This window comes from Oryzias melastigma, linkage group LG20 (genome assembly GCF_002922805.2).
Source record: "Oryzias melastigma strain HK-1 linkage group LG20, ASM292280v2, whole genome shotgun sequence".
In the NCBI taxonomy this organism is placed as follows: domain Eukaryota; kingdom Metazoa; phylum Chordata; class Actinopteri; order Beloniformes; family Adrianichthyidae; genus Oryzias; species Oryzias melastigma.
The window spans coordinates 21,952,678-21,966,011 of NC_050531.1; the positions used below are offsets into that span (position 1 = coordinate 21,952,678).

The following is a 13,334-nucleotide window of genomic DNA, read 5'->3' on the forward strand; positions in this document are numbered from 1 at the left end:
TTCAGGGACAGAGGTAGCCCCTGATGCCTTGGATCCCGACGTCTGGCACACGGTGTTGAACGCCCGTGCTCCTTCCACTAGACGTCTCTACTCGGACCGGTGGCGTCTTTTTGACCGATGGTGTCTTCGCTCGGGTTATGTTGCGGAGTCCTGTGAGGTCAGCACCATTCTGCGCTTCCTCCAGGACTTACTCGCTCAGGGTCGCTCGCCTTCCACCCTACGGGGGTACGTGGCTGCCATTTCCATCCACCATGTCAGGATTGATGGAGTCCCTGTTGGTCGCTGCCGCCTGGTATCCCAGTTTCTTCACGGTGCTCGTCGGCTGCGTCCCCCTCGTCGCCTGGTGGCTCCTCTGTGGGACCTGTCCCTTGTGCTGCCGCCGTTTGAGCCTTTACCGTCGGCTGACCTCAAGTGGCTCTCTTTTAAGACTGCCTTCTTGCTGGCTTTGGCCTCCTCCAAGCGTGTTGGTGAGCTCCAAGTGCTGTCTGTACATTCTGACTGTCTGCGGTGGTCCCCTGATGGCTCAGGGGTTTGTCTTTTCTTCTTTTCGCCATTCTGCCATCAGCCGCTGCGCCTTACCCGCTTTAACGTTGGTGGCCCGGAGGAGTGCCTGTGTCCTGTTCGTGCCCTCCAACGGTATGTGGAGGTCACCGCAGGGTTTCGATCTACTGATCGCCTCTTTGTTTGCTTCGCTGGCCCTCGCAGGGGACGGGCACTGTCGAAGCAGCGGTTGGCCCACTGGGTTGTGGGTTTCAGTTCAACAGGCTTATGCCATGCACGACCGTCCTGTGCCACCCGGCGTGTCGTGTCATTCTACCAAGGCCGTTTCCACGTCCTGGGCTGCCGCCCACGGGGTGCCGTTGGAGTCGATCTAAGAGGCCGCCTCCTGGTCATCCCTGGATACGTTTACGCGGTTCTATAGGGTCAACGTGCTTGACCCCAACCCCATGGATGGCGTCTTGCGGCTTGCTGACGCGTCGCAATGAGGTGAGGTTGTGTTCCGTTCTGGACCCCTCGGGACTTTGTTGCCATTGGCCATCCAGTGCTTGAAGCACCGCCTCTGGCGGTCAGGAGGGATGAAATAGAACGAAAGTTACGTCTGTAACTACGGTTCTATGAATCCCGGATGACCGCCAGAGCTCCTGGTCCCTCGGGCTCCTTGTGTTCTCGCGAGAAGTGTTGGGACTGAGCTCTTGGTGCCACGTGACTTTATACCCTCACGTGGGGTCACCAGGAGGTCACAGGTGACTTTGTTGTCATTAATTCTCGAACTACGCATGTGCATGAAGGATCATTCAGTGCTTGAAGCACCGCCTCTGGCGGTCATCCGGGATTCATAGAACCGTAGTTACAGACGTAACTTTCGTTTTTCACGATTTTCAAAAATATGGGAAAACGTCACTTTTGTTTGTCCGATTTTCACGAAACTTGAGAATCATGTCCAAAGCTTGAGTCTACAACGACCCTGGGAGTTTCATTGACCTTTGACCTTGGGAAGAGGACGTCATCTTGAAATTTTGAAAAAAGCACTTTTACTGCAAGCTACAAAAAGAAATACCTCCTAGGGGGTTTTATCAAATGTTATGTCACATCACTGGCCATAATTAGGAATCTACTCTGAGAAAAATGTTGCAACTAGAAGTTGTAGAATTTGAATGGCGTAAGTGTGGCGAGGTTCGCAACTGACGCGGTCTTATCTAGCTCGCACATGTTTTATGCGATTTGCATAAAAAGGGTATTCGCGCTTCCGGGGGCTCAAGCTGAACAAAACAATATAACTTTCAAAACCGAAATGCTTAAAATGCGGCCCTGGTACGTAAAAAAAACTGGCGTAAAAAAAACTTCTGACTCAGCAAAAACAAAAATCTAGTTCGCAATTTGGGAACGTAAACAACATACATTTGTCGGAAATATCCATGGCTAAATTTGAAAATATTATGGGATGGCTCCACGACATACGACTTGGCGGCCATTTTTTTTCAAAATCTGGTATTTTTGGAATTTTGAATGCGCTAAACGAACTCTTTGTTTGTCCGATTCTCACGAAATTTGATGCACATACTGCTAGCTGAAGTCCACAACGACCCCTAAAGTTTCGTTGACCTATGGGAAGTGGCCGCCATCTTGAATTTACAAAAAAAAAGAGTTTTGGTACCAGCTTGAAACAAAACAACTCTTGGAAATTTTTGTCAATCGTTTTCCTAACGCTTTTAGCATATTTGGGAAGGCACTGGCAAAAGAAGCAGTAGATTTTGAACGGCGTGGCGAGTTTGCAAATGTGGCGTAGTCTTAATACACGCACATCTTTCAATGTATTGCTATGAAAAATTAATAGGTTGATCCCAGGCTGAAGCTTTAACAAGTATTATAACTTAAAATATGACCATATAAGGAATGTGGGCCTGGTTAGCAAAAAACCTCCGTTCCTAAGGAAATCCAAAAATGTTCTTTTGCTGACTCTTGCGAAACTAACCTCAATCTGTTCGGTGACCTCAGGCAAACAAAACATAAAATCGTTGCTATGGAGATAAAACCAACAGAAAAGCTGCCATTTTGAAAAAACTGCCTTTTCAGTCAATTTCTCACATCCATCTCAGTCCAGCTAAACAGTGAGGGGAGGTAGAAGAGCTTGTGGCAAAGGGGGATGTGGAGGGCGGTGATGGTGCATAGAGGTGTGTTGTCTTTGGGGTGTTTTTAACCCCTTTTAACACTTGGCACTTTTAAAACTTAGTTGACCTTTTATCTCATTGTTTTTACTGTGCATGTTGTGTTTTATTTGAGGGACAATTGTGTTTTTAAGTTATCCTGTCACAGCCCAGTTTCTTGAAAAAGCTACTGTTTGGTCCAGTGCCTTATGTTTTAATAAATATATTTTAAATTCCAGCTACTGCCTCCTCCGGTTAATTCTGGAGACCTGCTTTTAGCTGTGCAGCTAGCACCCTTTCTTGCTATAAAGGGTTGGTGCTTGCAACACATGTGCTTCTTGTCAACTTTTAAGCCAACAATGTTCTTGTAATTCAAACTCTAATTACTGTAATAATAATAAAAAAAAAAAACTCTTTAAATTATTCCTCAGTCCTTTCATAAAAAAATCTAAAAATGTTGGTTTTTGTGTTAGCACAAACCTTGTTCCTTCAGTACAGTTAAAGTTAAGTTAAAGTCCCATTCGTTGTCACATACCTTGATGGGTGAAGTTTTTTGTCCGCATTTGACCGATCCTGGGAGAGGGTCAAATGCGGAGAACAACAAGAGTCTTTGGTAAGATTCGGCCGGGCAGACTATCACAAGTCGTCATAAATCAGTAATCATAAAATAGCTCATACCAATTTATTTTCATGAATTTAAGGCTCCCCCCAAAAAAACTGAATTATGGACAGTGGTAAATTTAAAAATTGTGGCACTTTTTCTGTAATTAGCTTGCCTCAAAATTCCACACATTAATAATTAATTATTATCTTAGGAGGTGATATGGGCAAGAAATATTAATAACAGCTCTCTTTGATTCGATTTGATTCACAAGAGCCTGAATCTATTTGATTCAGATTATTTTAGATTCTTCAATTCAATTTTAAGTTTCCACAATTATACACATTTCTTTAGAAATGCATAAAAATATAGTATGTAATTTTAATATATTTATATTAATCTGATCCAGTTCAGATACTGTAAAAGTATCAGTGAAATAATGAGATTGTTAATATCATCCAGTGTTACATGGATTCTCTAAAGGAGAAGTTCCCTTTCGGGGTCGCGGGGGTGCCGGAGCCTATCCCGGCTACCGATGGGCGAGGCGGGGTACACCCTGGACAGGTCGCCAGTTTGTCGCAGGGCCTCAATCACTCCCACATGCACACCTAGGGGCAATTTAGAGTCACCAACGAACCTATGAAGCATGTTTTTGGACGGTGGGAGGAAGCCGGAGTCCCCGGTGAAAACCCACGCATGCACGGGGAGAACATGCAAACTCCACACAGAAAGGTCCCAGCCGGGATTCGAACCGGGGCCTTCTCGCTGTGAGGCAAGAGCGCTAACCACTTGCGTCACCGTGCAGCCCGAAGTTCTAACAAAAATGTTCAAATCATTAACATTGTAAAATTTTTCTGCTTCGCCTGGAGGACGTTTCAGTTTGACCAGTAGGTGGTGATCACACTATAAAAGTACACCTAATTCAAGAAGAAGTAATAGTAAAAGGAAAAAAACAAAGTTTTAGACCACCAATAGTTACTTTAAAAAATATTTGCTTAAAAGAGTTTGGAAAATTCATGTCTGTGAGTCATTCACCTATTGTTCTATGTAACAGTGATTTAATGGGAAATGCCAGCACGTCGAAAAACAACAACTCAGGGACACCCAAAATATAAAAAAAGTGACACGGAGGGGTTCTTAACCAAATGTCAATATTAGGGCTGTCAGATGTAATTACGCTTTAATTTGACATGTGCTTGACGCCGACAATTTTGTTGACGCATTAATCACAGATTTTCTCATACGTGCCTTTCCATACCGCGGGCGTCCCTCATCGCCCTCTAACTCACCGGCTGCTCTCACTAGATCACGGGCGGGTGTCAAACCACCGAGCTGCTAGCTAAAACTGGCCCGGCGCCAGGACGTGGAGAGCCCCTGCACCCTAACCCGGCTCCGGTTCGCGTCCAGTACCGCGTCTGGTGGTACCGGCTCGCGTCTGGCGCCGTGTCCCGAGAGCTGCGGACCCCCGACGTTCCGAACAGCAAGCGCACTGGGGGACATTTTAAATGTAGTTTAAACAACGCCAGTTATTTGGAGATGAAAAGATAAATCTCAGCTTTGAGTGTGTGGCTCGCCCCTCTTTCGCTGCGCGAAAATATGCAAAATATCCCAAAGTTCTGAAGGTTTAAGCGTGATCCAGCCCCAGCATAGCGGTCTGTCTGCCGGCATATTCATGGCGTGAGCTCCGCTGGACACGTCGCTGCATCGAGCTGCAGCCAGAGAACGCGGCGGCAGTAACAGACTGTCAAACTATCCACAGAGTATCCCGCTTTTCTCAGTCTTTAATGTTTTAAAAAACAAAAGTTAATTGGAAATGATAAATCTCTATTTCATTTATTACTGTAGTTCAGCAGAGGAGGAAAAGATTTGGTCCTGACAAAAAATGAACATGAAAGTGTTATGGAGATGTTATTTTTGATGTTTTTTATTTTATTTTTGTCATGATCCATGTCTCAGTTTTGTCATGTTCTGTTTTCCCTGTCAGTCTCACCATGTTCTGGTCAAATCACCCACAGCTGTTTTAATTTAGTTAATTGTCCTCAGCCTATTTAAGTGTCTGGTCTTCAGTTCTCATTGTCAGGTCATCTGTTCTGTTATGTCATGTCACTGGTTTGGTTTCTCCTAGTTTTGTCATGTTTTGAGTTTTTAAGTAAATCTTTGAGTTTCTGCCACCATGTCTTGTCTCCTGCATTTGGGTCCTACACCACCATTCCTGACAATTTTACTGAACGTTGATTGAAGTTTTGAATTTAAAATGCCCTTCACTTGCACTTGGGCTTTTGTTAGGCATTTTATGTTACAGCCTTTTATTGTTTAGAAAGTTTATCTCAATACAATGTTACAAAATAAAGTTTTTTTTTATGAAAACTATTAATTTTGTAATTCTTGTTTTCATAATTAATGTAGAACTGCTAAATTCCACGAAGCACACATTTTTTTCCTAAAAAAAGGCCACATATTAATTTGCGATTAATCACGAGTTAACTATGGTCAGCGTGATTAATCGCGATTAAAATTTTTAATCGCCTGACAGCTCTAGTCAATATGCGATGACTTGGGAGTGAGAATGTGTTGCATTTACACACAAGTCTCCTCGCTTCCGGAGCCGCTCGTAGGGGGGGGGCTCTGTCAGGATGGCCTGGAGCTCCCCTCCTCCTGCCACCGGAGGGAGCTCTCCCCTCACTTCACCCCAGCATTCACCTTTGAACTTCTCTCACCTGTTTTCAGTTATCCCATCAGTCCCTTATTATTTAACCTGCCCTCTTCCCACTCCTCACTGTGTGTCCTCACTCCTGTCTGATCCCTCAGCACCCAGTACCACCCTTTACCCTGTTTCTTCTCCCAATAAACTTTTGCACGTGGATCCGAACGCCTCAGCTGCCGTTTGTGACACTAAAGCAAATCTCCACCTACTCATTAGGCTCAGTACAGATCACAATGTCATCTGCAAACATCACGATCCACAGAGCTTGCTGTCTAACCTCATCTGTCAGTCTGCCCATCAACCTAGAAACAAATAAGAGCTCAAAGTTTAACCGTGCAGCAGTCTCACCTCCACCTTGATCTCCTCTGTCACACTTACAGAACATCTCACCACTGTCTCAACTCCAATGCACTTTTGTACTTCTCCAGACTTCTTCATCCAAACCACAGTTCCTCTCTCTTCACACTGTAATGGACTTTCTCTGAAATGACATAATACAACTACTTCTGACCTTCTCTGTTTTATGGAGAGAAATAAGTATTACTCCGATTTCTGTGTGCGTAATTCCTGATTTGTGCATAACTTTGGAATTGTGTGTGCGTAATTCTTGATTTGTAAATCATATAATAAAACATTTGGGCATAAGTACAAAAATAACAAAATAAAAAACTACAAAAAACAATTTACACATGCACAACACATGCACATTAAAACAGCTTGAAACTAATTACACACTCGTTAATCTTAAACATTTGCACGAATCACTTGTTACACACACACAAAACCTCAGTTATGCATGAATCTGTGGTGAGACTCTTTTCATGTTTCAGAGAATTTTCCATAAGTGATGCATTTGAATACAACTAAAATGCTGGGTCATCAGAGTTTTCTTATCAGCCGCTCTGAACTTAGATTGTGAATAATATCCGGTAAAACTTGACATTTTCCCACTTTCTTAAACAGATATCCCTGATAATTATTATAAAACAGTCTTATTTATTCCACCACCAAGTCTTCGTTCCTCATCCCAAATCGGACACCAGGTACCTTCTTCCAATAATTTAAGATCACTACTTGTAGCTGTCCAGTCATCCAAAAGAACTCCTTGATCTCCCAAAGTCTGTTTTAATTCTTCTTTGAAGGTCACGTATCACTTTTTTTCTATTTTTATCACTTGATCCTTTGCTCTACCCTTACTCTATTCACTTTTCTAATCACCAGAGTCATTTATACATCACCAACCAGTGGCGGGCCGTCAGGGCCTGCAAGGCCTTCTCTGCTGGCCTAAAAATATCTGAATCACAGACTGATATTAATTATTATTTATTTCCGTGAATACGTATTCTATAATTCCAAATGCTCTGTCTTCGTCCTTTCATTGCTGTCTCCCTGGTTGCGCTGCTTCCAGACGTGTATTTTCCTATTTAAGCATTAACCAATCACATTGCAGCACCATTTGTTGCTAGGGTCAAAGAAATCTGCCCGGAGGCCTTCACAATCAGTTCTGCGGGCCCTGTAGCATAAAATAATTGTCGACCAAACTGTTGCTTCAACCAATCAGATTTGGAGTAGGCGACACCAAGGCCCTCTAGCAGGCGCACGGAAACGTCAGCATTTTCACAAACTTTGATTGGATAGTCGGAGAGTGTACAAGGCAGAGCTAGCAAACTCCATCTGTAGCGACTCAGCGAGCTGCACCAGCAAATATATCGAGTGGATTTAATAGCTTTACTGCCAAAGCCATTTTCCAGACGGACTTTTCAAGAAAAGCTGGACATTGTTAAGCAAGGTCGGGCAACTCCGAAGCTAGCAAGCCTGTCACAACCGGGAGAAGGATTTGAACGTCACTTTCAGTCCTAACTACTAGCGGTACCTTCATTTCGGGGGCGCGGTGAAAAGAGAAACTCATCGCGGAGAGCGACACACATTTACACTTCCACCTGTCCACTAATGACGTGTTTGGTGGACAAAACAACCTGATCAGTGCGATCGGAGGAGATCAGAAGGGAAGTTATTGAAGCCCTGTTTGTGTCTGTTATGGTGGATGAGACGACAGACGCGAGTAACGCAGCATCTCGCTCTGGTTCTGCGTTATGTGACGGACACAGGTTGAAGGAGCGGCGTTTGAAGATGTTACCAATGGAAAGCGAGCCGGTCACATTGCTGGGCTCATCGCCCGATTTTTGGTGGAAAATGAATGTCTGGGTAAAGTTGTGGCACAGTTTTGTCTGGCACGGGTAAAGGAGTTCCGTGACTCTGTTGAGCGGGAGTGAAGCTGATACGAGGAAATCTACGAGGCCCCTGAACACACCGCGGGCGCGTGCAGCCCAAAATCCTCGCGCGCACTACCGACAATATTATTTTCCAGACACAGACCTTGATCGATCACAAAAACTGATGTTTGTCTCCCTCCTCGACCACAAGAGGCTTCAGGAATACCAGAACATTTTCCAGCTTATCACAGCCACGGAACACTTTCCATCTGCGAAACGCACGGATTCTGCACGACAGAGTGATTGAAATCTTCCTGAGGATAGAAAGGATGGATTTTGTGTTTAAATAATCTGGATTTTTAGTGAGTAAAATTATACTATATCCATACATAATATTGAAATTTTATCATGTCATTTTTGATGTTTTTTGTGCGTGTGTGGCAGTTGTACCTGCAGTAGAAGTTTTATTGCCATAAAATAGTTAATGAGGGTTGGATTGATTCAGATGGAGCACTACTGAAGGCCTAGGTGTGAAATGCACGGCCCGCCACTGTCACCAACATATGCTGCTGTGGCTGTTCTCTTTGAAGTTACAACACCTACACATTGTCATTTGTAATTCTTACAAATTAACTTGTGTGCTATTCTTTCCTTCATCCATCCATCTTCTTGACCGCTTTGTCCCTTTCGGGGTCGCGGGGGTGCCGGAGCCTATCCCGGCTACTGATGGGCGAAGGCGGGGTACACCCTGGACAGGTCGCCAGTCTGTCGCAGGGCCTCAATCACACACCCATTCACTCACACATTCACACCTAGGGACAATTTAGAGTCACCAATGAACCTATGAAGCATGTTTTTGGACGGTGGGAGGAAGCCGGAGTCCCCGGTGAAAACCCACGCATGCACGGGGAGAACATGCAAACTCCACACAGAAAGGTCCCAGCCGGGATTCGAACCGGGGCCTTCTCGCTGTGAGGCGAGAGCGCTAACCACTTGCGCCACCGTGCAGCCCCTATTCTTTCCTTGATTTAGGTAAACCTATGCTCCTTTTTTCTGGAAAAATGTGTTCATCATTGTCATTTCCATTCTTTTGGCAAAGTCCACCACCATCTGTCCTTCTGCATTCCTGTCCTTAACACCAAACTAACGCATCACTTCTTGATGACCTCAGTTTACCTCAACCACATGTTGGCTGCATCAATTATCAATCTCACCCTGAAAACATTAAATGTTACACCTTAAACTTCAGAGTCATCATAATAACACAACTCATTTCCAGAATGTTTGAGTAAACTTTTTCATCAGGATCACTCCATTCCTTTTAGCATTCTTGGCAAAATAAAACAAAATTAACTTGCTCCCAATACAAACCTTACTCCATTTTCTTTTGAATACAGACGATACCCACCTCTCTTCTTTCCATCAAGTCAGCAGGTTCTCCAGCTTTCCCAGTCAAGGTCCCTATATTCAGTGACCCTCTCCAGTTTCTACACTATTGCCTTTACTTTTCTCTTTCTTCCTATGAACATCCTTTGCTAATCTTCTAACAGTTGTAAAATTTCCACTGACACCCATGATTGTGGCAGTCATTGTGAACCAGGTCACTACCAATCTGATATGAAAGGTCACTTTCTGAGTCATGTGATTTATTTGGCTTTGGTTTTATATCAGATGTCCTTCCTCACACTGCAATTATAGACAAGATGCATTTTTTATTGTTATTCTTTTTTCGCAAAACTCTTATTGTAAATTTCTAACATCTTTTTAGAGGACCCTTTATAGAAGGCAAAAGAACAGACTAATCCAGTCATGAAATGATTGATTATAGCAAAGTAACAATGACATTTACTAAACTGAAAACATCTGCTAACCTACATTAACACAAGGGGTGTAACAATTCATTCTAACAAAGATTTGATTCATATCATAATTTGTTTTTGCCGACATGATTCCTTGTGGATATTGTTTCCTTTTGAATGATCCTATTCACTGACCTGAAAAGGATCCAGGACATCTTTGGCCAAAACTTCAACCAATGTGACTCAAAGATAGATAGCTGGTACTGAACATTAATACAATTGTTACGTGTCTAATAAATAGATTACAAATACAATAAAGTGCACTAAATTATTGGGTAGTTCAGAAGTGTTCGTTAAAAGGTTGTTACACATGAGTTAGTTGCACTTGACTGATTTGCTCACACACAATTTTCTGATGGCTGTCACAGATATGGGTGAACATTTGTTCAATCTCCTTGAATAACAGTGAGCTGCAGTCACAGCAGCATTCAGAAACGTTTTAGCCACCCAGTCTGACCATTCAGTGCTGAGTGTCATGCAAGGAGTATGACGTGAGCATGAATTTGAACCGACAACCTTTCAGGGCAAACACTATACCATTAGGTCCCTGAGCTTTGAATATGCCTTGTTCTTATGTGATTGATGGTATCTTACAATGGCAGGAGAGTTGACTACGGCAAGATTGTATCCATAAAGCATGGAGCTTCCAAAGGATGTAAGAAATGCCACTGCTAACAAAGAGCCAGTGAGGTGCTGCAAACAGAAGATGAAAATATGTTAGGAGAATTACACATTTCAGTCAGAAACAACTTTAGTAAAGTTTGTAGCACTGTTACTCAAAGGAGGGTTGACTGCAACGAAAAAAATAGGATCCTCTGCTCAACTCTATTTGAACTGAATGTTCCAATAATTATTTTCCTCTACATTTGTTCAAAATGTATGCAAATAAACTCCACCTTTCTACTAAATTATAAACTAAGACATTTACTATAATGCTAAAGCGAGTAATGATGCCAATTACTTTAATTAAAAAAAATATGTTGCATTTTTGTGTGTTGATGGATCAATATAAGTATTTACTGTTTGCAAAAAACAAGCAGCCTTTCAGAAGTCTAAGACCATGACAGAAGTGATATTTTCTATAAAATAACTTTTCCTGTTCAAAAGGGACTTCAATTTACACTTTGCATTTTTAACCTACTCCAAACATAGTTCATTACTATGCCGTGACTTCTTGAAAGTGTGAGGTTTGGGTAAAATTCCTTAATGTTTTCATTAGTGAGATTTGACAATAGCTGAAATAATGACATCACACTACCACAAGGAAGATTTAATCCTATTTTCTGAACCTGCCAAATCCCTTTTAGGGTCACTGGGTTACTGGAGCCTAACCCATCTATTGTTGGGCGAATGTGGGGTAGACAGGTTGCCAGATTATCACAGGGGGACAGAACCGTACACATTTCTACTTAGAGAAAATTTAGAACCATCTATCAGTCTTTGAAGCTTGTTCTTGGACTGTGGGAGGAACCTGAAGAAAGCCCACACATGCAAAGGGGAAGATGCAAACTCCACACAGAAAGGACCCAGCCAGAAATTGAACCAGAGCCTTCTCAGTTTGAGGCGAGGGTGCTAAACACTACACCATATACCCTGGATTATTTAAACAAAAATGAATGTACAACAATCAACAAAAAGAAGGCTGAACTAAGTACACATGGCATCTATGAATGCCAAAGAACTGTGAATCTACCGAAAACCAACCATTACAAGGATTTTTTGGATGAATGATGTATAAATCCGTGATAAGTGACTAAACAAGTACATATCATGACATGACATCTGATAATGAGTCAAAGTAAAAACTATGACACACTTAATGAAAACATAAAAACACAGCTGTCAGCTACTTCTGAAAGATTGAGGGATACCTTGAATAAATTAAGGAAAATGCAGTCTAATAAATCAGAAAACAGTGACTTTTGCAAAGAGCTGTATGTCAAAAAACTGCAAATGAATCCCCAAATAGACTAAATTTGTAATAAAATCTTGCAGTAGTTTTGACTTACCGATGTGATTTTCCGGGGCAATGGAATCAATACCTCCTCGGCCATAATCAAATGTGTTTTTAGTCCAAAAAAGAAAAGAGGGCTCTCGGGACTCCAAACAATGAAAAGCAGTTGTAGCAGACGTGGTCACTTATGCTCCAAGACATAGACAGTAAATCCTGGGATAGCTCATGTGCAGGAATAGGCCTCTCTTCCACCAGGCACCAATTCACTTGCCCTGATAACAGGCACACACAGTGCCATCACATGATGGTGAGCAGCGTGACACAGTGGGAGACAAGCTTGCTGTAAGCAATTAAGTTTAACTGAATTTACAGAGACAGAGAGTCAAGTAAAAAGAGAAGTGATAGGCCAACAGAAGAGAGTGCAAAGTAAGAAGGAAAAAAAACTTAGAATGAAGTAAAAAAATAAATAAATAAATATAGCAGCAAACAAAAAAACAGAAGATAAAGTAAAAGATTACTGGGGCAATGGGGGTAAAAAGACAAAGGTTAATTCAAAAGGAAGATATCAGTAATGAAATGGAAAGTAAGAGTGAAAGCGAAGGTTCAGCATTTGATCAAGAGATTTTAGAGGGATTAGAGCAAAGAAGACTAAAAGTGAGGGAGAACATTTTACATGAACTAACAGAAACCTGAAAAGATCTGAAGAAATATGGGAAAGTGTCTCCATTTTAAAATACACAGTTCTGAAAAACTGTGTAAAGTGAACGTTTGCCTAAATTATATTTTTGATTGGTTTTTGACTGACCGCTCACTTCTGACACAGTGGGAATATTATTTTGGAAATAAATTGTAGTCAATGTCCCCAAAGCAGTGAGGTTGATCATGTGCTCACAATTTTGCAGTAACTGAAATAAGCGAAGCTGTGTTTGCTGTGACCTGTCACTGGCTTGTAACCACCTGCCCAGCATTACACTTCTTAATCTCTTGATTACTTCCACTGGTACACAATGAAAGGTTGGTTTTGTTCACAAATCCTGCACTTTGACACCAACATTTTTGCAGCTCTGTGGCTGATATGTACTTTCAAGAATGCAGGAAACTGGGCTTTAGAGTAAAAACTTGAGACTAATACATACAATTAAAACATCTCCAAACCATGAAGCAAAGGGAGAAATGAAAAAGGGTAAGAAGGTAAATGACCCGACAAGGGAGAAACAAAACAGAAAATACAAGACAAGAAACAAAAACAAAAAAAACACAATTGAAAATCAAACTACACAATCCTTAAAGTCACACGCACAGTACAGAGAAAGGTTGGAAAAGCACTATACCATATATATATATATATGTGTGTGGGT

General features: G+C 42.2%; 1 protein-coding gene across 1 annotated transcript in view; it reads right to left on the reverse strand.

The window, feature by feature from the left end:
• Window positions 1-12,228, reverse strand: part of slc2a15a (solute carrier family 2 member 15a) — a 52,864-nt gene extending 40,636 nt beyond the window's left edge. The window contains exons 1-2 of the mRNA XM_024279831.2: window positions 12,032-12,228; window positions 10,617-10,715 (exon numbers count right to left, since the gene is read on the reverse strand). Of these exons, the coding sequence (XP_024135599.1) occupies window positions 10,617-10,715; window positions 12,032-12,076 (144 nt within the window). The 5' untranslated portion in view covers window positions 12,077-12,228. The remainder of the gene's footprint in view (window positions 1-10,616; window positions 10,716-12,031) is intronic.
• Between the last annotated feature and the right edge of the window lie 1,106 nt (window positions 12,229-13,334).